Genomic DNA, 22100 nt, shown 5'->3' with positions numbered 1-22100 from the left:
ATGCTCTGAAACAAAATTAGAATTTCCGCAAGCCCCCAGCACACCACACACTGCAGCCCATCCAGGACTTGTGTAATGTTTGGTATGAAGCCAGTGGATATTCAACACAAAAAGGCTCAGTGTCAAAAGCAGCATGTGGAGGATTCAGCAAGCAGCTCTCATTAGTGCCATAGGAGCCTGGCTACTAAGCCTTCACACCTCTTTAAAGATGTTTCCTTTGTCTTTAATGGACATTTGCACAAATCTACTCTGAAGCTGAGACCAAGCAGGCAAAAGTTTTAGCTGGGTAAAAAAAAAAAGTCTTAGCTGTTAGAAAGCTGGCCTTTTTCCAGAACGGAGAGCATCTGGCCACCAGCTGTGTTTAGAGGACAGCAGGCATAAGGAATAGATTGGGGGAAAATCTGAGAAACAAGTAGACACTGCTGGATTTTTTTGTGAAAAGAATACCAGCCTTCCTCTGTGATGTCCAAAACCTTTGCCCTCCTACAGGCCCCATCCTTTTCTCTTCCCAGCTCTCAAGCCAATTATTGGAAAACGGCCCATTCAGGAGAACACAGATACCCTTTACGGGCTTGGGAAGGGATCCAGCACGGCTCTAGAGTAAAAAAACTGGGAAGTGTGGAAACTGGCAGCACGCGAGGCAAAGTGGAAATGTGAGGAAATTCTGGAAACTAAGGGAGGACCTTGTAGAGAGGCAGAAGGAAAGATCTGCTGTGAGGCAAGGGCAGGATGCCTGTAAGTCCTCAAATATCACAGCAGTGGGTTACTATGAAAAAGACAGATGGAAAGGAACTGAAACAGCCCATCACTCATTACAGGCCGTAAAGTTATGATTAAATAAAGAGAAAGAAAATCACAAGTTTTTCTAAGGATGTTGTATTTTTTTCCATGTTACCCAGATTGCAGGCAATATTTTCCCCCAAAATTTATAAATTATTGCAACTCATACAAAGACTAAAGAAGCAGAAGGCTTCTTATTTTCTAAGACGATAACACCATCTCTCTAAAAATTGCTAATAAAATGCTCTGCTCGAAAGAGCCTTATCTGATAGGGATGGTATTCATGGGCACCCACTGAAACTCACACTGCTTTTTAGATTAAATTGAAAACAGAGCACTTCCCCCCCAGCCCCAGATTAATGGAATGAAGAAACCATGCATGCAGCCATGTATAATAAAGCTTGGAGATTATGAAACAGGCTAGAAGACAAGATTAGAATTGCAATTGATCCTGACAAAGTGGGGAAATTGCCCCAATTAAAGCAGAACAAATTCGATAAAGACAAGTTGAAACTGTTATACTTTGGAAGGTGCAGTACACAAATGCACAAATAAAAATGGGAACTCCTGGGAAGCAGCAGTAAAACACAGAGGAATTATAACAGGAGACAGACTAGATCAAAGTCAGCCATGGGATGTTCTTGTAGAAAGTACTCTGGGATATATTTTCTGATATGCTTTACATAAACCACAGGAGACAGTTACTCTGCTTAGTTTGTTACTGTATAAAACCCCTGCTGAAGTACTGCATTTTCAGGAAACTGGGGAATCATGAGGGGAATGACAGCAAAAAACAGAGACTTAGGAAATACTAGCAAAGGAACTAGGAAAGACTGTACCAGTGAGAAAAGTAGGATAATTTCTCTCATACATAGAGAATCCTGTGAGAAGATCTTGTAAGATCATCTGTTCTTCTTGTCAATCAGGGCTTGAAGGAAAAGTGGCTTGATTTGCAGTGAAGAAATTCCATATAGTCTCTCAAGAAAATCTTCTGAGGGTGGTGAAGGTCATGGAACCCCGTCACTGGACGGTCCAAGAACCTGCAAGCTGCACATCGTCTGGTGTGGTCCAGCCAGACCTCACCCAGCCTCACAGGAGAGGCGGAGTAAAATCACGGTTTTCAAACTCTGGTCTGTGAATCCACAAAAGCCTGCCGACTACTTCCAGAAACGAATGCCGGGGTTACACAGGGGCTGGCTCTTCTGCTGGCAAAAGTGACGGGGGTCACAGGTCGAAAAAGAATTGGAAGTCATGATTTTTTTTTTTTTTTTTTTTTTTTTTTACAGTTGTTTCAGCTATATATCTATGGCTTCGGGATTACCAGTGTTTTGAAGGGCAGAAGTTACTCCCTTATAAGCCAACAGCCGCAATCCCTTTCTGTAACAGCTCTGAACGGTAGCCGGGGCTTGTCCTCTCCTACCACTTGCTAGACCCCAGCAGCGGGTGCCACTCTTTCTGTTGTGCTTGGCCACCCAGAGTCACGGCCCCCGAAGGAGCACGGGGACTCGCGCAGCGCGTCGGGAGGCAGCTGCGCTCTGTCGCTACGGCCTTTGGCTCGCGTTCGCCTTTGAGTGCCCAAACAGCCATCGCTGAGCTCGTGTACGGCCACCTCAGGACATATAAAGCCCTTTATCTCTGAAAAAAACCCCAGTGAGCGTTACCAGAGATACTCTCATCAGAAGAGTGACTAGTGCAGTTATCAGTGTTTTCTTCCTAACGAGTCCCAGGCAGGTTCCTACAAATGCTCAAAAGACATCACCTTCCAGGGGCAGCCTGTGCACACAGGACTCTACATCCCCTTACCAAAGCACAGTTAGTATTTGAGCTAGAAACAGGGGCACAACACCCGTAGCTATCATTATAGCATAACATGCCAGACTGCCTATCCACAGGTATAAGTATGGGCATGTTTCCCAGAAAAAGTTATTTTGCCTATGGGTATATGCATATGCAACTCCTGATGATTTTGTTGGGCACTAGGCACGTACCCAAGGGAAAAAATTTAATATCATGATTATTGTTTGAAAAACTTTGCTATTTTAAACCATGAAGCTGTGGGGTGAGGTCTGCTCCTATCTAGTTATCACTGGCATGGGAGCATGGGTTTCCATGGACGAGGAGGCACACCAAACAACAACCAGCACCCCTGTGTGCTGCTGGTGCATCAACCACGGTCTTGCTTCTCTGAGATTGCATACACACAGAAGTTGCCATCATCTAAATGTTCCAGACAACATCTTGTGTGAACATCTACTATGCAGAAAAAAAAAAAAAAGCCTTAATTGACCGACATGCTGTGTCTCTGTGACATTAGTGGCAGTTTAGACATTTTTGTAATTTGTTGCAGAAACTGTAGAGGCTTTAAAAGAACAAGCACACAGGAGGATTTACACCTCAGAGTCATAAAACAGCTTCCTACCGTGTTGATAACTAAAGCCAAAACTGTGTTCTCTGAGCATGCCAAAAGCTATCAACATGGAAGAGCACCCGACGTAGATACTTCAACAGAAGAACAAGAGGTTAACGTGCACTGTCAAAATAAAACTTCTAAAGTCTATGAACTGGGCACAGTTTCTGAATGGCATGCTAGAAAATAAATATATTAATGTCACTTTGCCATGGAGAAAGCAACATCTTTGCCTACTTCTTGCTGTGGTTTTCAGAGACAGAGCATCAGGAATGTTGTGGCACATAGCAAATTTGTCTTGCTAATGATATGCTGCAAAATAAACGAAGCTTTGACATTAAATCACACTCCCCATCCCACCCCACCCAAACCCTGCATTGTAGATAACCTATACGTTCTCAGGATACAGTGAGAAATCGTTCTATACTACATATTTAATTGTAATTTTTAAAAGTCTAACTCAGACACAATCTCTGGCCAGTAGCAAAGTATCAACACATTACTGAAGTAAAGATCTGATAGTATCCCTTCACTGTAACAAACAGAAATCAGCATTTCGAGAAGGGTCTCCAGAGGTATCATATCACAACCAATTGCACCAAATAAAAAAATATGCTAATTTCACAAATGAAGTTTGACAAGAAGTAACATTGCATTTGTCTTGGCAAAACGAAGCACAAATGTAACATTTCACAGGTACAGTTACCATGCAAATGCATGTTGAGTTTGTCATTGTTTTGAACCCCAAATCACGAGTAGCATGCAGTTCTCCTGCCCCCCCAACTACTGTATTAGAGATAGTCTGGGTAATGTACCTCTTTGGTGTAACCATAGCCTGTTAGGCAAGATTATACCACCCTAGGAAAGAATACAAGCAAAACTTCATCATATGTATGTTTACACAATGTACATTTTACCATTTTAAAAAACCAAATCATTTTACATAGATTCTCAAACACAGCTCTGTTGAAAATTAAATTTTAAGCTTAAGAAATAGCTTTTAAACTACAAGGCCACCCCATTTTTTTTTATGAACAATTTAAAAAGTTCCCACCCCTAAAAATCTGCCAGTATATTTCCTCAGCTGTAACAGTCTTACCCACTCTCTAATACAGTTGATCTTTGCTCGACAGCAATAACAGTTCTTACATTTCTTAAATGCACGAGATAATGGACTCCGGGATAGATATAGTTCTTAAATGTATAACACTGGAACAAATCCGCCTTAAATGATTAATGGGTTAATTCGGGTGTTCCCTGGCACCACCGTTCAGACAGGGGTTTCTGCTGTTCACTGATGTAAGTTCTGGCTTTTGTTGGCATCAAGCTCCGTGACCACGCGTGTGTGTTCAGAATTTGAATACAACAGCCATTCACTGGATACTCTTGTACCCTGTTTGCTCAAAAACATGGAGGAGCTTTGTTTTCTGTATTCCCTCATCCAAACGCAGCCCCAGCACAGCACCTCTGGCCAACACAGAACTATCTGGATGCGAAGGAGAATTTTTAAATTATTTTCTTTTTGTAGTCGTTTAAGCAACTGCAATGGGTTTAAGCAACTGCAACAGCAGACTTAACTTGCAGGGTCTTTATTAGAGGATTACCATCTTCCTCGGCTTTACACAATGGAGCCCTTTGAAGAAGACAAATGAATTGACTGAATCCTTGTGGCCAACGTCCTCTGTAAGTCCTGCAGTACATTTTGACCAGACGTTTCTCCATTCTTGTCATACAACAGCTGTTTGAAAGCTTCATTTTCAATGAGGACCATCATATTTTTTAGAAAGTAGCCTTCACAATAGGAAGATAGTTCTGTGACTCCGAGAAACTACAAGAAGTGAAATTAGAGAAAGATAACTATTCTGATAAAATCTGCTCAGCAAATACAGTGCATAAGAGCTGCACACAAACAAATACACATGCTAAGCCTTTCTGACAGGTACAGTAATGCTTACAGATATATATGCGTGGAGGGTAAGGAGTTAATCAAACAGTATTTTATGCTGATGATGCTGGTAACAATTTCACGTTATAAGGCACCGGTTGTTAAGGAAACAAACTTCCAGGGGCTGAATCTTTACTCCCTTGGAAATTGCTGGTAGTTTTGCCACAGAGCTCACCAGACCCATGATTTCATGCCAGAAGCTACAGCATAAAACTACAGGTTTGGGAAAATATACTACAGACCAAGTTTCATGAATGCCATCCTTAGCAAGGATGGGACAGATGACTGCAGAAACCTGTCATGTGAAGTCTCATGCTTTGAGGAACCTTTGGAGGAGAAATGGAGGTTTTGTAGAGCATGTTGTTTGGGGCTGTCAGTATCTCCCTTGTGTTGGACATTGTGTCAGGGTAATAATCAGGGCCACCATAATGTGTCAGCAAACCTGAAATGACCCGTACTGGTCATCACCCACTGGCTAGATCCTGTGGTCATACAAAAAGCATAGCTGTGATATTCTACTATAGGAGTAATTATAAGCCATGCCAGCGTAGAGAGCAGTGCTCAGCCCATCCTCCTGCCAGGTCCGAACTCAGAGTGAAGTGGGAACCTTTGGCTGTGAGGTGCGACCCGAAGGGCCAGAACTGCTGGGGCACTGCACAGCTTTGGGTCCAGACTGGAACAACTTCACAGCAGTGGTGCCCATCACCACCTTATCACGTTCAGAACTAAGAATGGAAATTGCTAAAAATAAGAAAAAAAAAAAAAAAGAAAATAAATACAGATAAGGGCTAGGTAGGACCGTTTTTTCCAAGGAAAATTAATGAATTTAACTTGATTTCAAACCATGCAAGTTTTCATCAAATTATGAGTGCACTATTTTGCACCCAGATGTGGTAACATAGGTGTGAATCGGTATTCTTCTCTGAAACACCATTCATCCCTATTCATTACTTCAATATATTCACGAGATTGAGGAAATAGTGTACTTTTCTTTTTCAGATTTGTTCAGTCTCAGACTGCAATCTGTGCAAGTGCTGAGTGCTTTAGGTATGTATCTGAACCTCCAAATTATTTTGTTGGGAGTTTGGGGGCATTCATGTAAAACACAACTGGTATCTAGTGGTAACTAATCAATCACCATTATAAATCCAGTTTTCCCAGTTACTTCATTTCCTTCTGGAAGTAAAGAACAGTTACAAAGGCTTTGAAAAAGTAAACCCTTAAAGTGATACTCATCAGATGACTGCCTTTGTACAATTTGGGCCCAAAGCCATTTAATATCTTCATAAGTGATCTGGATGATGGGATCAAATGTAACCTGATGAAGTTTGCTGGTGATACCAAACTGATACATCTATGTGTGGAATGGAATATATACCAAGCTGAGTGGGGAAGTGAACACTTAGGAAGGGAGAGACACCCTGCAGAAAGCCCTGGTTAGGCTGGAAGAGTGGGGTAACAAGAACCTTATGAAGTTCAACAAGAGTGAATGCAACGTCTTACACCAGGGAAACCATACTCCAGGCATGCGGGACAGGCTGGGGAGCAGCTCTGTGGAAAGGGACCGGGGGGTCCTGGTGTACACAAGCTCAGTATGAGTGAGCAGTGAGCTGCTGCTGCTGTGGCAAGGAAAGCCAACAGGCTGCTGGGCTGCATCAAGGAGGGCATCACCAGCAGATAAAGAAGTCATTACCCCACCCTACTCAGTGTTTGTCAGCCATGCCTGGAATACTGTGCTCAGTTGTTGTTCAGCTATGCAAAAAAGCTGTGGGCAGGATGGAGAGGGTCCAGAGGAGGGCCACAAAGATGATCAAAGGATTGGGAAGCTGCCATGTGAGGAACAGCTGAGAGAATTGGGTTTGTTCAGCCTTGAGAAGAGAAGGCTTAGGGGAGACCTTATTTGGTTGGCTGGCTGGCTATAAAGAAGATGGGGACTCCCTTTTTACAAGGAGTCCCATGGAGAAGATGAGGGGTAATAGGTACAAGTTATTCCTGGGGAGTTTCTGACTGGACACAAGAGCAAAATTTTTCACAATGAGAACCATCAGCCACTGGAATAATCTCCCCAGGGAAGTGGTGGATTCTCCAACACTGGACACTTTTAAGACTCAGCTTGACAGGGTGCTGGGCCGTCTTGTCTAGACTGTACTTTTGCCAAGAAAGATTGGACCAGATCATCCTTGAGGTCCCTTCCAACCTGGTATTCTATGATTCTGTGTCACAATTTTAAGAATGGAAAGCCCCTAGGGAAGACACAGATTATTTTAGTACTCTCAATTCAGCTTTTAAATTGTAGATGTGACCAAATCTACATTGTCTCACCTTCTTGTCAGTAGTTGTTCACCTCTTTAACCCAGGGTCTAAACCTCATGTTCTACAGCTCCTTTTACACAGCTCACCACCCTGCTAAACACTTCTGCAACCTAGGCCCCCACCACAGAGATCTTTCCAAATCTGTGCTCACTTCATGCTATGCTGCCACCAAATCGTATCTTTCTCTCGCTCATGATGATGAAGACTGTGCTCCATGTGTCTCTGGGCCAACCTCCTCACACATCCCCATCTGGAAAGGCAGGTCTCAGCATTGCCTCAGTTCCTGCAGGTGCAGCTTGAGCTTGCAAACTAGCAACGACTAGAAATGGTACCTGCAGCAGGAGCAAGTTACCCAAAACCTGCTCCTGGCTGATGCAGTGGTTCCTGGCTTCAGTGCCTGCTCACCTTATTATTCTCATCCTCACTGTGGTCTAACATGAGCTTCTTCCACGCTTCAGAGAGCAGCATGGAAAGGCAGACTGCAAGTCTGGCAAAACTGCGCTTGAACTACTTCTGAGCTGCCCTGGCCCCTCAGGACCTTCTGGCCTCTTCCGCCACGTACCGTTATCTCGTATTCACACAACAAACAAATGAAGCTACTGTGTGACGGGAGCACTCTGGGCAGAACGATCTGTGCTCAGATTAAGCACCTGCACATCACACAGACCGGGAGCAAAAAGATGGAGCGTCTTCTCTGCTTTGCAGACAGTGTCATAGAGAGGTATCTGAACTAGCTTTAAATGTGTGAGTTCAGGTCCTGGAAACCTTCTGCTACAGCAGTATGAAGCTTAGCCCTGGTAATTTACTGGAAACAGGGTAAATTAGCCCATGCAGGGCTCTAGGGTGATGTGACTTAACTAATTCCAAGTCAAGATTTGACCTTGGCTGTCTGCAACGCACTATCCACATCCGTGCAAACATGACCCTGGCCATAAAAGCCTCTCAAGTACACCGTTTCCAGTGCCTCCACTGGGAGCTGCAGGCACAAAAAACTTGCAGGCTGGGGCCCTTACAGGCAAACAAGGAGCTGGATTTAGCCACTGGGTTTGTTCAGTCCCAGCAGTGTACAAGTGTACAAGTCCCTCGGACAGGTCTAAAGCTTTCTTTAGTAAGAACTTTCTTCAGTCAGGACGTAAATAAAAGCCACGTGTCACAATTCAAAGAAGACATGATTTTAAAACAAAATCATTCATTTTACTTTTAGCAACAGTAATAGAAATTGAGACGTTCCCACATGAGCTAGGAGATAAATCAAATACTTTTCAAAAGATTCCTGCACCGCTCAATTTTTTTCCTATTACAATAAATGGACCTGCAGATACATACCTCATTTCTGACTGATTTTATAGGTGGATCTTTATGTTATTTCAAACACTGATTGCATGTTATCTGTGCATCAAGACCTAACGTTACTATTCTCTGTAGGAAATACCTGATGATGGACAGGGAGGTCAGGTCTGCAGGGGTTTGGAGCAATCTGCAGGATTACTCTGTTCAATCAAACCTCCATGTCACACTGCACCATTTTATCTTTCATATAGACCATGTGAGTTATAGAAAAAAAATCATCTAAAGAATGCTTTAAAAATATTTCATTGCAACTGTTCGTGTATCATTTCCATCTTTCAAGTGAAAGTCTAGCTACTAAGCACACAAGAGGAGGAGAAAAACTGAAACTAATCAATGTGGCAACCACCTCCATCAATAAGCAAAAATAGGTTTTCTGGGTCAAAAAATGCCATGCTTTTATGCCTAATGACTTAGGCCCCCTCACAAGCTAAGTAAATAATTTGATTCCAAAAAGAAGCTGTGAATCTCTCCTCTCCAAGACATCAAATTCTCATTACCATCCTTGCACTGCTATGAGATGTTGCACTTTGACAACAGGCATTTTTATATATTGACAAGTTGTCACCAGCATTGAGTCTATCACCCCAGTGGGCTTCAGGCAGGAGGAAACAGGAAATTGTAATGGGAAAATGCAGCTCAGAAGGTGGAAGAGACCTGTCTTATTCACTTAGGTGATTCCTGTTGAATAACTCAGGAGTTTGGGTTGCCATGATAAGGGATAGGTGTGCCGCACCATGGTACACTCAAATTGAATTTGAACCGCGTGGGGAAGGGGGTGAGAAGTTGCCACCCACGCTCTTACACTACATGGTTTAGGACTGTCACTAAACTAGGTACCTACTGGCCACTTAGTCCCAGTAAAGGAATGACAAATCTTAAATACATAACAAACATATTAAGCATACGATAAGTGTATCAGTACTTATCATAAAATTGACCTATAAGTATGATGACAGACACGTAACATGCAAGCATATGAGGTTATTTTTACCTTGGCATGATTATAAATATCCACGCAGTTTTCTGTATTAATGCTTTTTGCGCAAATGATCTCACAGTGTCGTTGTAAAGCTTCAAGCTGGAAAAATTTAGCAGCAGAGAGAAGCTAAAAAAAAAAAAAGGCAAGGAAAAAAATAGTCAAAACTGCTGAGCGATACAGAATCAGAGCTTGCTTCTTTACTGTTTCATTGTATTTTTTTCTCTGCCCCTGCTTCAGTTAGCATCAAAGTACTGACAGCCAGAAGGAGAAGGTTGTTTGGTTGCTTCAACCCTTAGCAGTCCCCTCTAGATCCCGGTGGGAAGCTGTACGTGGAGAGACCACCGCAGGCTGCTCAGATCCATGTGCTGACTTTGGAATGGGGTGGGGAGGGTGTGTGTGAGAGAGGGAAAAAGGAAATGGCAGCTTGGAGAGTCTTTGGTCACTTTGAAAACATGACTCTGCAAGGAGGGATCTGCAATTACATTCCAGGAATAAAAGGTTCTGGTTCAGCTGTTCCCCAGGCTCTGGCTGAAACAGAGCACCTGGGCTGGATGTGGGGATGTCAGCAGAAGGGCCAGGACCAAGAGTATAGAGGAATTCAAACCAGATGATGATGACCACCCTGGACAGTCTTAAAAACCTAGAGAGTCAATAAACCTCAAGCCTGTCACCTCAGCAGGCTCAAGGAAATGGAGTAAGATATCCATATGCTCCTTGCTCCAGCTCGCGAGCAGCAGTAAGGTCATGTCTAGGCCACAGGCACTCTGAAACAGTGTCTGGTTCAATGTTACTCCAAGGAGTGGTTGCACAGCGGGCTACAAGGCAAAGGTGGGAACCAGCTTGGTGTGAGGCACTGCCTAGTTAACACTCACGTTAGGGTCATGCGTCTGCATCGCTGCACTGCCACGGCTCTCCTGCCATCAGGACTCAAGCTCACCTCCCTCTTTGGCCCTGCATCCACCCTATGGATATACTACCTGGGCTGGCACTGCCTTGGGATCTCTGCACACCACAGGCATGACCTGAAGCCTGTGAGGTGAAAATTACTTAAGTTTTGAGTTCTCCAACTGATTTTAGTGCTAAGATTTCCCCCATTGCACCTTTTCTGTCCTTTTACAGCAGGGAAAAGTAATTTCATTTTATGTCTTTCCATGGTAGGTCATTGCCTCTGGCTGTTTGCTCTGGCTTAGGAAGTAGGTTTGGGTTCTTCACTGATTGACACCTTGCTCCAACCCAGCCAGGTCTCTTAGGCCAAGCTGTTCAGGTGTTTAGGGATTTATATGTCCCTTATAATCTGGGACTGCATGACAAAAAGCTATCCTGTGAATCCCAAAGGCACCCTGATGCCATTAGGCAGGAGCACCAGGGAACAAAACCCTGAAACTTCCATGACATTCTGACTTCTCCTATGCAGTCCGCTCAAGCTCTGCTTTAATCCCATAAATAAATCCAAGTGCTGGAAATCTGCAGTGCTGATGTGATAGCAGCCAGCTGGCCCCAATTATGAATTGCAGCAAAGATTTCTGTGGAGTATTTCTGGTGCTTCTTGTTATCATATTTGTAATAAGGCAAGTTGCTAAATGCAGTTTTGAAAGATAAAGCCAAATCCTATTCCAGCTGCCTCTGTGGCTCAAGCAGTCACGTGCTGGTTTGTAATTACTTTAAACTGTGAGGAACTGTGGCCAGATCTGTTATCAACAAATCAATCAATCAGTCATACATTCTCGAGTCACAGAAGTTTTGAGATGTCACAAAAGTAGAGCAAGCAGCCAGCTGAACTGCAGCACAAGTTTTTTAACAGCCTAGGTGATAACACATGCATCTCTGTGAAGCTGTTGCACTGCCTAGTCTAAGACTCTTTATTTCGGAAAGGGTTAGAAATTCAGGAGCTTCTTTCAAAACTATGAGTGAAATAGAGAATCAGTGACCTTTTCTTATAAAACCTCAGAAAATCAATGTGGGTATGCTTAGTTAAAAATCCATCGCCTCTGTTGGAGAGGGATAATTTCACCTCTGACCAGTTCCATCCTCTGGCTGCCAGGAGGGTCGATACAGATGTCCTTGTACCAATCAGTATTGATTCATCCTGGTCACTCGTACCCCAAAGAAGAGTCACTCCCAATTTCTGGTCAGCAGTACTTTTGATAAAAGCCAAGCCTTGCAGGGATGCCCCAGAGAGAGTGTCATAGGGACAGACTAACTAATGTAGGCAACAATAAAACTTCATGGTGGCAGACTATAATCTGTGCACTGATGATTACCAGCTGTTTAAGTAGTTCTGATTTTAGTATTTACTGTCCTGTATTCTTTTTGGCTGCCACAGTTTGGTGATTGTCAACAGCAAAACTCTCTGAATGACTACCAAGAATTTGCTCAAATATCTCTTAGTTCTGTTCTGTTGGAGTTATTAGACCGCTCATTGCTGGCAATGACAGCACACAGTATTAGGAGGAGGATGACCTAACACCCATACAGGTTATGGATGTGTGGCTACACTGAAGGCTCAGTCAGTTCCAGTTGGCTTGGTTCTGCTTTCACCAACAGGCAAAACAGCACTGGGTGTTTGACACGCAGTGAGAAAGGGGCAAAGAAGTCTCTGTACCTCAGGGAGCAGCTCAAGGTCTTATTCAGAAAATTTGAAAATCACATACTTGAAATTGAACTGAACTGTGACTCCAGTGGGATTTCTCCCACGGTTAAAGCCAGGTATGAGCCCAGGAATCCTTCTGAGTGAGGAACCAAATTGGATGTTTTTATGCTCCTGAGATAGGTCTGCACATGTAAGCCTGAGCTACTGAACCAAAAGTAAGAGTGTGGCTGAGAGAATCTGACCAGCCCAGCTGGAGCAGAGCACCTCACCTATCAGACTGAGAGAGAGAAAGAGAAGATGGCATACTATGCTGCTGGGAGTTGCTTCCAGATTTTGGTAACAACGGCTTTGCATTTCCTTGGAAAAGCCTCTCAAAGCATATAACTAGGTATTTTTATTTCAGATACTTTTTTTGCTTCATGATTGGAATTTTTCTACTCTTTCTTTTCTGATGGTCAACTTCATACTGGCAGAAGTTACCGTAGTGGGCAGCTGGCAGAGGAGGAGACCGAGTGTCTCCCGCCGGACTGCAGACAGCCTGGGCACTGGGTGAGGCAGTGCTGGCTCTTACGGGAGTGCTCACATCTTGCCCAATGGCCACATGCCCTTGGGTGAACACTACACAGATCGCTTAGCATTCCTCCCACTGCAATTAAGATAAATGTCTCTTACCTCCATAATTTCATTATTTTTAATCAGGAGTGACTCTGCACCTCCATAATAAAGATACTGCATAACCAGCTGTAATAAAACAAAGGGAGCGTTTATAAAAAGCAACCCAAGACATCAGGGAACAAGGAGTAACGTAAAGATTGCAGGCAATACCCAAGGCTCTCCAACACCACCAAGGATTTGTAGATAAAACTGGCCCAAACCTTCTGATTTCAAGATATATTTGGTTACTCTCTCTCTGCACAGTTCAATGTTTCCTTCTCACAGATAGTCTAAGGTCTCAACCCTCACCAGCCACACTGTCCGGGCTTTCTGGTGAGTTCCAAACAGTTTGCAGGAAGCTGATTAATTCATTATGAATTTTCAATATATTTCCCCAGTACGCTCAGTACCTTATCGATTCAGGAAAATATAGCATATATAATGGCTGTTCCTTTATTCCTTCCCTGGCAATGACACCCACACCTTCACCCAGCTGTGTGTGGGCATGAACGGATGATGAGAAAGAGTGGGGGAGCCTTTGCACTGTAATACCAGCCAGCTAAGATCCCTCTGCCCTGAGCTTCCAGCAAGCCTGAAGTTATTGTAGGCAGCTGGGAATTATCTGTAGCGGTCAGTAACAGTCAATACATGGGACTGCCTGAGCTCTGACTCGAATAAAGGGACATGTATATGCTACAGATACAGAAAGCAAGCTCTGTACTTTCATGGCAAAAAACTGATTGAACAATACTGCTAAGTAAGGGAATGAGCTGTGTCTCTTCCCAGCCTGTCCATTAAATACAGAAAGAGCCAACAAGAGAAAAAAGAATCAAGTGCTTTACCTTGACATGCACTGCTTTGTCTGCACAGCCCGTGTAAGTGAAACACACACCACTGTATCTGGTCAATCAATAGCACTCTGCAGCTTGGTGTATGAACAGAGACGAGGCCTGTGCTCAGGAAACCACTACTCCGAGCTACATGTTTGTCAAAATACATATGTACTAATTTGGATAGGGCACGTATGATGTTCCTATTACACATTCCATTCAAATTCAATGTGAGAACTGACTTTACCTGAAAGATGGGGTACTTCACATAGTTGATCTCAATACAAGTACTATCAGATGAGGGCTTGCTAGACAGCAATGCTTTAAACCTAGATAAAAAGGAGCAAGATTGAAATACCAGCCCAGTCATCTCTGAAAAAGTATGGTAAAGTGGAAGGACAGCATCAGCTCTTGCAAAAACAGCACACTGAAATGAATGGAATTGTCACCGAAAAGCATCAAGATTTAGACACTGACATAAAATAAAGTTCAAACCAAAAGGAAGAAGCCTCTCTTTTAGGAGATTTCAATTTGAAATGTTGGAAAAATACATCTAATATCACAACAGAATAAAATGTACATAGGAAATGAATATTCTGTAATGATGCATATTATAAAAATAAAGTATTTTATTTTTTTTTTCCTTGGAGGCAACATCTTTTAGGAAGACTTGCAACATTTCAAAACTGCATACCTTCTTTTTTTTGAAGGAAATAAATTTTGGAGTATATTCATTGTACTGCTTTAAAAAAAATGTTTTGGAACAAAATATTAAAAAAAACTACACTAAGACTTTTAATGTTTCTATGTAGGATCAATACAAATGCGCAAGAAAAAGCAAGGGAGAAAATGGGATAGGTTGCTGTTCTCTGATGATCAAAATCTGAAATTCAGGCACAAGTTTCAAGACAAAAACACATTTTAGGTTAATAATTGCAGAATTATGAGACACACATACATATGTAGCAATCTAGCTCTCAAAACCAGATATTCCCATTTGATCAGAAGGCAAAAATGGGAGATGCACAGTTAGAAACATCTGCCCTTGTACTTCCTCTCTTTGATAATTCATCTGACCTTCTAGCGGTAGTGCAAAACTTGGCTTATCTATCAAGACCAGCATTTGCTGGATGGTAACCTTTTCCATATCACAACTGCATCTTGTTAAATAAAATATGGATAACAACTGATTTGCTTTTACTAGTGATAAACTCTATTATGAACACAATTTAGTAGGTTTAAAGCTGGAGTTTGTAACGTGTCTGTACCTCTACCAATAAGCTCTAAACCAAAATACCCATTTCTTAATTGAAGGCAGGTTCAGATACTACAGTTGCTTTATGCAAATCTCTTTACTTTGTGCTGTGGGTCATCAGCATGTCTAGCATCACTTCTCACCTTGCTCAAACTACCCAAACTCAGTGGCTTGTCCTTGCCACATCTTGAAATAAGGTCTGTATGGAGGGCCAGCTAAATTTGTTTAAAAGCACAACTTTAATTATAAAGCTGCATACAAAAATAAGGTTTCATGAACAACTTTAAGGTTGGCTTGAGCTGGTTAACTGATGTCCAGTCTTCTGAGCACAGGGAACAGACTACAAATACCGATTGTGGATACAGTATGATACGTTTTGTAGCTATTTAATTTTATTTAAAAACTGTCAAATGCTGTCAATGAATTGTGTGATAGTAGCTTGTTTTTCCTGGAGTCTGCCTACACTGGTGCGAGGCAGGATTTAGCCACTCACAGGATAAATGATTATTCAGAATCAAAATATTAAGACGCCTCCATGATTAAAAGCTGGATGCAGCAATAAGCTCCATGCAAACACGCCTCAGTGGAATGAAGTCAGATGCATGGCTAGAAGCATGGATCATTTACTGGGTGGGAATCTAGTAATGGGAGCACTTATTTTAACATCCTGCAGATCAACCAGAAACAAGCCATTGTGAAGTTCTGCTTAGGAAAAACTTGAAGGTTGGGCCACTAGTCCTCAAAGAATCTTAACACCAGCAAAAAAAAAAAAAAAAAGAAAAAAAAAAAAGGAAAACCACAAAATCAAATTCTGCTTTTATTAAAAACCAGAAATGTATTTATATTTTACCTTGGTGATGCAGTAAATAGCAACACTCTATGTGCATAAAATGGTCTTCCTTCCACCAGAAATGTAACATCTGACATCTCTTTGTTGTTAAGAAAATGAGGATCTAGAATCACAAAAAGAAGGAAAAAAAAGCCAATAACTTTAGTTTGAAATAGGTCATGAACAGACAGAACATTTTCCTGTTTTGACAAAAGAAGACAATAGCGTAAAAGGATATTGTTTTCAATGAGTAAAGCCCATAAAGCTATTTTGGACAGCCTGCGACAGAAGCCCCCCGGAACAGCCACGTGGAATCCAGACGAAGGGAATTCAAAGCTTTCACATCCGTGAGGACCTTTGCTGAGATGGCAGCCAGACGTCTCCGCTGTGCGGAGCTGGCGCAGCCCCCCCGCTCTGCCACCCACAGCTGAACCCACGCTGGAGGGGCCCGCGCTCATCCGCACCCTGCAACGACCCTCTCCCTGTGCGGGAAAGTCTTCATGCCAAAGGGAAGGTTTTCCAGGTCCTGGGAAATCACTCAAGTCTTCTCTCTCGGTCACATTAAAACAACCCGGGCTCTGTCAGCGGGGCTGGGAGGGCTGGGCCACCGCGGCATCACCCGCAACCGGCCATGGGCTCGGGCTGTGGACGGACGTGTGGCTCCAGGCCCCAGGCTCAGATCCCAGCCTAATTAGCAACACAGACACATCTTTGCAGGTTTACAGGCCCACTCTAATGCACCTGATGACCTTCCTGATTTCAGTGGGAGGTTCAGGTCAGGCTAAGTTTGCGGCCCTTCCTTTTCTCTCGTTCTGCCTTCCAAATTCCGATTTATCTCTGACTCGTGCCCCCCTCCAAGCATCAGGCCAAAACCGCAGACTTCCCACAGCTCTCCTTGGAGAGCCAATGAGAACCTTCAAGTCACGCTTACCTAGGCGAGAGGTCTGCTTGCGCTTAATTTCAACGAGCTTTGGAATAGGGTAGGGTCCATAGCAATGAGTGAAAATGACAGAGAGCTGCTGGCTGATCACTTCATTCTAAGCAAAAGAAAACAAATATATGCAATGTAAGCTTAGTATGCAAGGTAAGATCAGTATGCAAGGGAGGTGTTATGTTCTTTTCAAGAGCTGCCTGTTTTGAAGCTGAAGAATGTGATTGCTGAAGCTTTATTAAAAATCAGAGCTTAGGATTATCAGTATTTGTTAGAAACTGCGATTCTCATTTACTCGATTGCTATGTCTCCTGTAGGAATCAGTTAAAATGAAAAATCCTCTCCTTGGACCAGATGTCTTCTCTTCCCAACAAACGCCATAGACCCTGTTCCCTCCACAGAAACAAAGCTCCCTTACAAAAGCAATTTAATTTAATTTGCAGATTTACTGTACTGGAAAATGACTTTTTGTCACTCTTTAGAAAATGGTCATCGGTCACATTTTAGAAAACCAGAGCTACAAGCAGATACAGCTGCACGGCCTGCATAAATTTCTAAGTGTAAGAGTCTCGCAAACAGACTCTCCCCTACAGAGTGACTGAAGCATCACAGTCTGCTACTGAATCTCCTCATTCAATACCAAATGTTTCATTAATGTGCTCTTACACTGCTGGTACTGGCCTGGGCAACACTGTCCTGAGGAAGCCAGCAGACCTTCACAGAACCAGGTCTGGTCCCTGGCCTTACCCAATTCTGCCCAATGGTGCCACATGGCTAATTCATGGAATCTTTTAACTAACCTGTCGGTCGGCGATTCCCTTCCACACCAGGAAACCGTGAGAAGGTGAGGCACTTAGATATGAGAGGATCCAAGGCCAAGGAAAGAAGCAGATGAGGGACAAAAAAAAATCATAACATAAAAATTTCAGGAGTGCAGACATTACACTAAAAATATCTCCAGGCTCATGGAGCTGACATTGAAGCTTTCCTTTCTCTGAGCGCATTTCAGCTCAATTCTAACAGCAGTGCTCCTTAAATCCCACAAGGGATGAGGCGGAGTGGCAGAGATCGTGTAATGATTCCCTTACTGAATCTAATCAAATGGGGTGGGAAAGGATAGAGCTGTGCCCTTACAGGCACACACTAATGTCAAAGGAAATTACATGCGCTCGCCCACAGGCAGGAGTTGGCTCCTATTACTACGTCAGATGTAGGCTGAAAGAAATGCTAAGATAAGAGAAGTACAGATACTAAGAGACACCATTTAGCACAGCGCAGGGACCAGCCCTCAGAGAGGGGCTCACTGCTGTGGCTCTGAGACGAGGAGGACGTCTCGCGCTGGGAGCATCTCTCTGTTCAGCATCTTCCAGCCGGAGCTCTGCAAAGCACTTCACAACAGGAGTGAATCACAGGGTGAAGAGAAAAGGAAGATTTAAGGCCAGATTTAAAGAAGGAAGTGACTCAGCTGCTGGGAGGGTTGGGGGGAGAGCTCTAGACAGACAGGGCAGAAAGAGCAATTGCTTCTCTGCTCGGAAGGGCTGTGCCGAAGCACCGCAGCCGATTGAGTCAGCCAGGGAGGAGTGCGTCCGGGGGGATGATGATTACCGACAGGGCAGCTCCCAGTTGGATCTGGCAGATGCTAAGAAGTCAGTAAATATAACAGAGGATGGGGATAATTCCGTGGTTCAGAGCAGAGGGAAGCTTCTGGAGAAGAGAGGTGTAATTGGTAGAGCAATGCTCACCTTTACTCACAGTGAATAAAAGCAGAGTAACTGCACTTAAGAGGACAGCTACTGCCAGGCTCCCTCTCGAATCTGCTGCGGTGCACAGGTCCTGTCTACGCTGACGTTTTAGTGGGTCCATGAACTCACCAGTCCCAGCTACAGCTGTACCTGAGCAATAGCTTTTTAAGAACACGTATAGACATTAATAAAGACAACGCATCTCCTCCTTCCGGGGTGCCAGCAGGAATGTGCTCGTGGGAAATCTGGGTATTGACCTCTCTGCACCTCGTTAGGAACTGGAGGTCTCATTTTCCAGTCTGAGCCACGGCACTGTGTACTGGGATGTCCAGGTGCACCGAGACTGGGGAAGAACAGGCCAAATCCAGCCATGCAGATGGGAGAAGAGGATCCCTGCTTGTAACTCCAACCAATGTGATGAATGGGTCACACACGTGGACAACCCCATGGGAGCCTGCCTACGCAGGTGAGGTGCTGACAGCTCCCTGGGTCACCAACGGGGCACAAACCCCGTCGTGTGAACATACAAGCCCGTTATAAAGCCACCCTGACACTGACTGCCCACAGGCCTGTGAAAAACCTGATGTAAACTAAGCTCTAATTAGCACAAGATGTAATACATTCACATGAGAGATGCTTAAAAACCTTGAGGCACAGAACAGAGATGGGACAAAAAGAAAAGAGACCCTAGCATCAGCACGTCAAAGAAAGCTGGGCCATCAGACAGCAGCTAGATGCACTGAGGACCTTCAGACCTCCAGTGCAGGACACTGATCTCATTTAGCAGAGAAGAGGTTGGAGACCTTTGGCTTCTGTCGATAACAGTAAATACCTACACCGTATGCCACCAAAAGGCCAAAAAATGTGCTAGGCTAGAAAGTTGAAGCGTGTACTCATTTAGAGTCATCGCTAACAAACAGCGGCAATTGTTCTCACCAAGACATGGGGAGGGGAGCGCTGAGCTCTTGCAGCAGAGCACGCTTGCTTCCCACACCACCCCACACACAGCCAAGCTCACAACGCTGTGGCCCTGGATCTGCTCCCCACAGAGCCTCTGCTGCCTTTTACCAACAGACCATGCAGAAAGAGGCAACAAAGAGAAGAGAGAAAAGGGATGCTTTGTCTGTGACTGGATGGCTGGGGAAAAAAATCAAGCTTTTTAAAGCCAACTCCTGCTCTTGGAGCAGGCTGAGCTGGGCTGCCTGTGAACAACTGCAAAAGCCCACAACCTGGGGCACCAGCATCGCTCTGGCAGAGAGGAAGACATGTCCAGCCTATTCAAGCTTCCCCTTTGCACAGTGCCCACCCTGGGAAGCTCAGAAGCTGCCCTGGTTACCACATCCACCCCATTTAAGCACAAAGCCGGATAATTCTTCCCTGTTTATCCTATCACCCTACCAGCTGACTATGAAAGAACAGCTGTAAGAGCTCGCTGCAGCAGTTGTGGGCGGCAGTATTAACACTGGAGGAGCAAACCGAAGTTTGTTTTCTTGCTACAGTTTGATGTTGGAAAACACTGTGCCAGGATGTGCGAGGCTGGAGATCTGGAGCGAGGCCAGCTTCCTTTCAGACATGGGCGTTCATTTGCAAACAGAGCAGATGAGCATCTTCTACTGTGGGAGGGGGAAAAAAGCTTGGCATAGGATATAATAAAAATATTTACCTAGCTATGGGGTAGTTTACTGATAGGCAAGAGGGAATTGGGAACAACAGTGAATCTTCTGAGGGAGACGGTGCTTCCAGCAGAGAGGTGGTCAGGGAGAAAGCAACTTTGCTTTGTAGATACAAGCAGTCTCCTGACTTAAAAGCATTCTTCAGCAGAGATCTAAAGGAATTCCCCACTCCTGGTGAATGCACTTGGAACTGTGAGGGGAATTCATAAATTCTTTTGAAGCAAAGCTGAAGGTTTTCAAGTTGCTGGGGCAGAGATGACTAGTCAATTGATCTGAAAAGAGGTGAAGACCTGGGTGGGGAGTGCAGGGGTGTTTTTTCCTGAACGTTAGTCTGATGAAGGTCTGTGGCAAGACTCAGGAAAGGCTCCTCCAGACTTTGGTACATACCCTGGGAGAGCTTGCTCCCTTCCAGCTTACCCAGCTCAACCCAGCCTAGCCATTCTTGGATATGGTCCTACAAGGTACTGGACACAGCTGGGAAATGCATAGCCAGTTTTCTCCAGTACCTGTGGAAGATAGCTATGCTCCAAACTCTCAAGTGGAAAACTCAGGTTGGATTCAGCAGTTAGGCTGAAGTTTTGCTCTTCTCTGACCACACTTTGCTTCAGCTGCCTCTTCTTCATAAGCTCCCCCATTCCCACACTACATCTTTCCAGACTGCTTAAAAACCATTGCTTAGTTCTCCTTACTGGCCTACAGATAACCCACACCACCTTTACATGTCTGCTCTCTGCAGTGATAACGAGCTGGGCTGCTTTTCTTTGCCTCTGAAATACCAAGCAGTACTTTGCGTTTTCTTTCTACTGTTATCACCCTGATCAGCTCAGCTCCATTAATGCCCATTTAACATAAATATGCCAGGCCCTCAAATTCCTCTACCACAAAGCTCACTATGTTAAGCAGAAAAATCACACTTAGTCTTCTGGGCGTACACATCTCTTCCCCCCAAGCAGAGAAACCACGCTGCTCAAGGAACAGGGGTGCTGGAAAAGGTATCTTTTCTCTCTCTGGTTCTAAGGATGCTGGAACAACCCAGCTCTCTGCTAAATGCAGAGCAGCAGAAGCGCTGCTTCCAGTCACACGTGGTTCTTGGCAGCTGTTCCAGCAGTGGCAGAGTCTCAGGACACCCCAAGCCCATTGAGGACTCATCTGTGGGCATGTTGGGATGCCCTTGAATTATTCCTCTGTTTATGCTTCCCTCTTCCCAGAAAGATCTGATGAAGAGTGAAGCAACAGAGGGCTTTTTGCAGAACCCCCAGCCCTCAGCACTCAAACTCTGAGACTTTCTGTGCTGTCTCTCTGAACTTTTTCTGTCCTTGCCTAAGTGCTTCCACTATGGTCCTCTAGCATAATTCACTTTTGCCAGCTGTCTCAAAACTTATTAACTGCCACTTTAGAGGGTCACTCCTAGATGATTAAGCAGCATACACATAATTAATATTAGTCAACAGTTGCAAAGGTAGGGAAGCCCCAGAGGTTGGAGATACAGTTAGAGGCAGTGAACTGCGTAACAAAATGGGTTTTGTTAGTGTTGGGCTCAAGTCCTTCCACTGCAAATACAAACGGAAAAGAATTAATCACAGGTAAGGCACAAATGGACCCTTCAGTTAGCTTCTGGGAAAGCTGCCAAGCCTCCCTTTCAAAAGGCTCTTTATGTCACAGCTGTGCATTGTATGTAAAAAGCTCAGATCCCTGGGCACAGTCTAATCCCTGGGTTAGATCCCAGAAAAGGGCAGGTGTCACATTCATGGCATTTATTTATTGTAAACAAAGAAACGGCTCCTGCCTCTGGCAGGGAAACATTTTAGAAGGCAGACAGAGG

The 22100-nt window shown here is 44.1% G+C and overlaps 1 protein-coding gene across 3 annotated transcripts in view; it reads right to left on the bottom strand.

Moving 5' to 3' along the window:
- Positions 1-3603: 3603 nt before the first annotated feature.
- BTBD11 (BTB domain containing 11) overlaps positions 3604-22100 on the bottom strand; it is a 182558-nt gene continuing 164061 nt past the window's right edge. For all 3 annotated transcript variants that reach the window (XM_033004413.2, XM_042792525.1, XM_042792526.1), the window contains 6 exons: positions 16864-16969; positions 15954-16056; positions 14096-14177; positions 13037-13105; positions 9787-9900; positions 3604-5015 (listed from right to left, as the gene is read on the bottom strand). In XM_033004413.2, coding sequence (XP_032860304.2) covers positions 4806-5015; positions 9787-9900; positions 13037-13105; positions 14096-14177; positions 15954-16056; positions 16864-16969 — 684 coding nt within the window. In that variant the 3' untranslated portion in view covers positions 3604-4805. The remainder of the gene's footprint in view (positions 5016-9786; positions 9901-13036; positions 13106-14095; positions 14178-15953; positions 16057-16863; positions 16970-22100) is intronic.

Source organism: Tyto alba, unplaced genomic scaffold (genome assembly GCF_018691265.1).
Source record: "Tyto alba isolate M040663 unplaced genomic scaffold, T.alba_DEE_v4.0 Super-Scaffold_2, whole genome shotgun sequence".
Taxonomy (NCBI): domain Eukaryota; kingdom Metazoa; phylum Chordata; class Aves; order Strigiformes; family Tytonidae; genus Tyto; species Tyto alba.
Note: the sequence above shows the minus strand (reverse complement) of the source record. Positions and strands in the feature narration are given on the sequence as shown.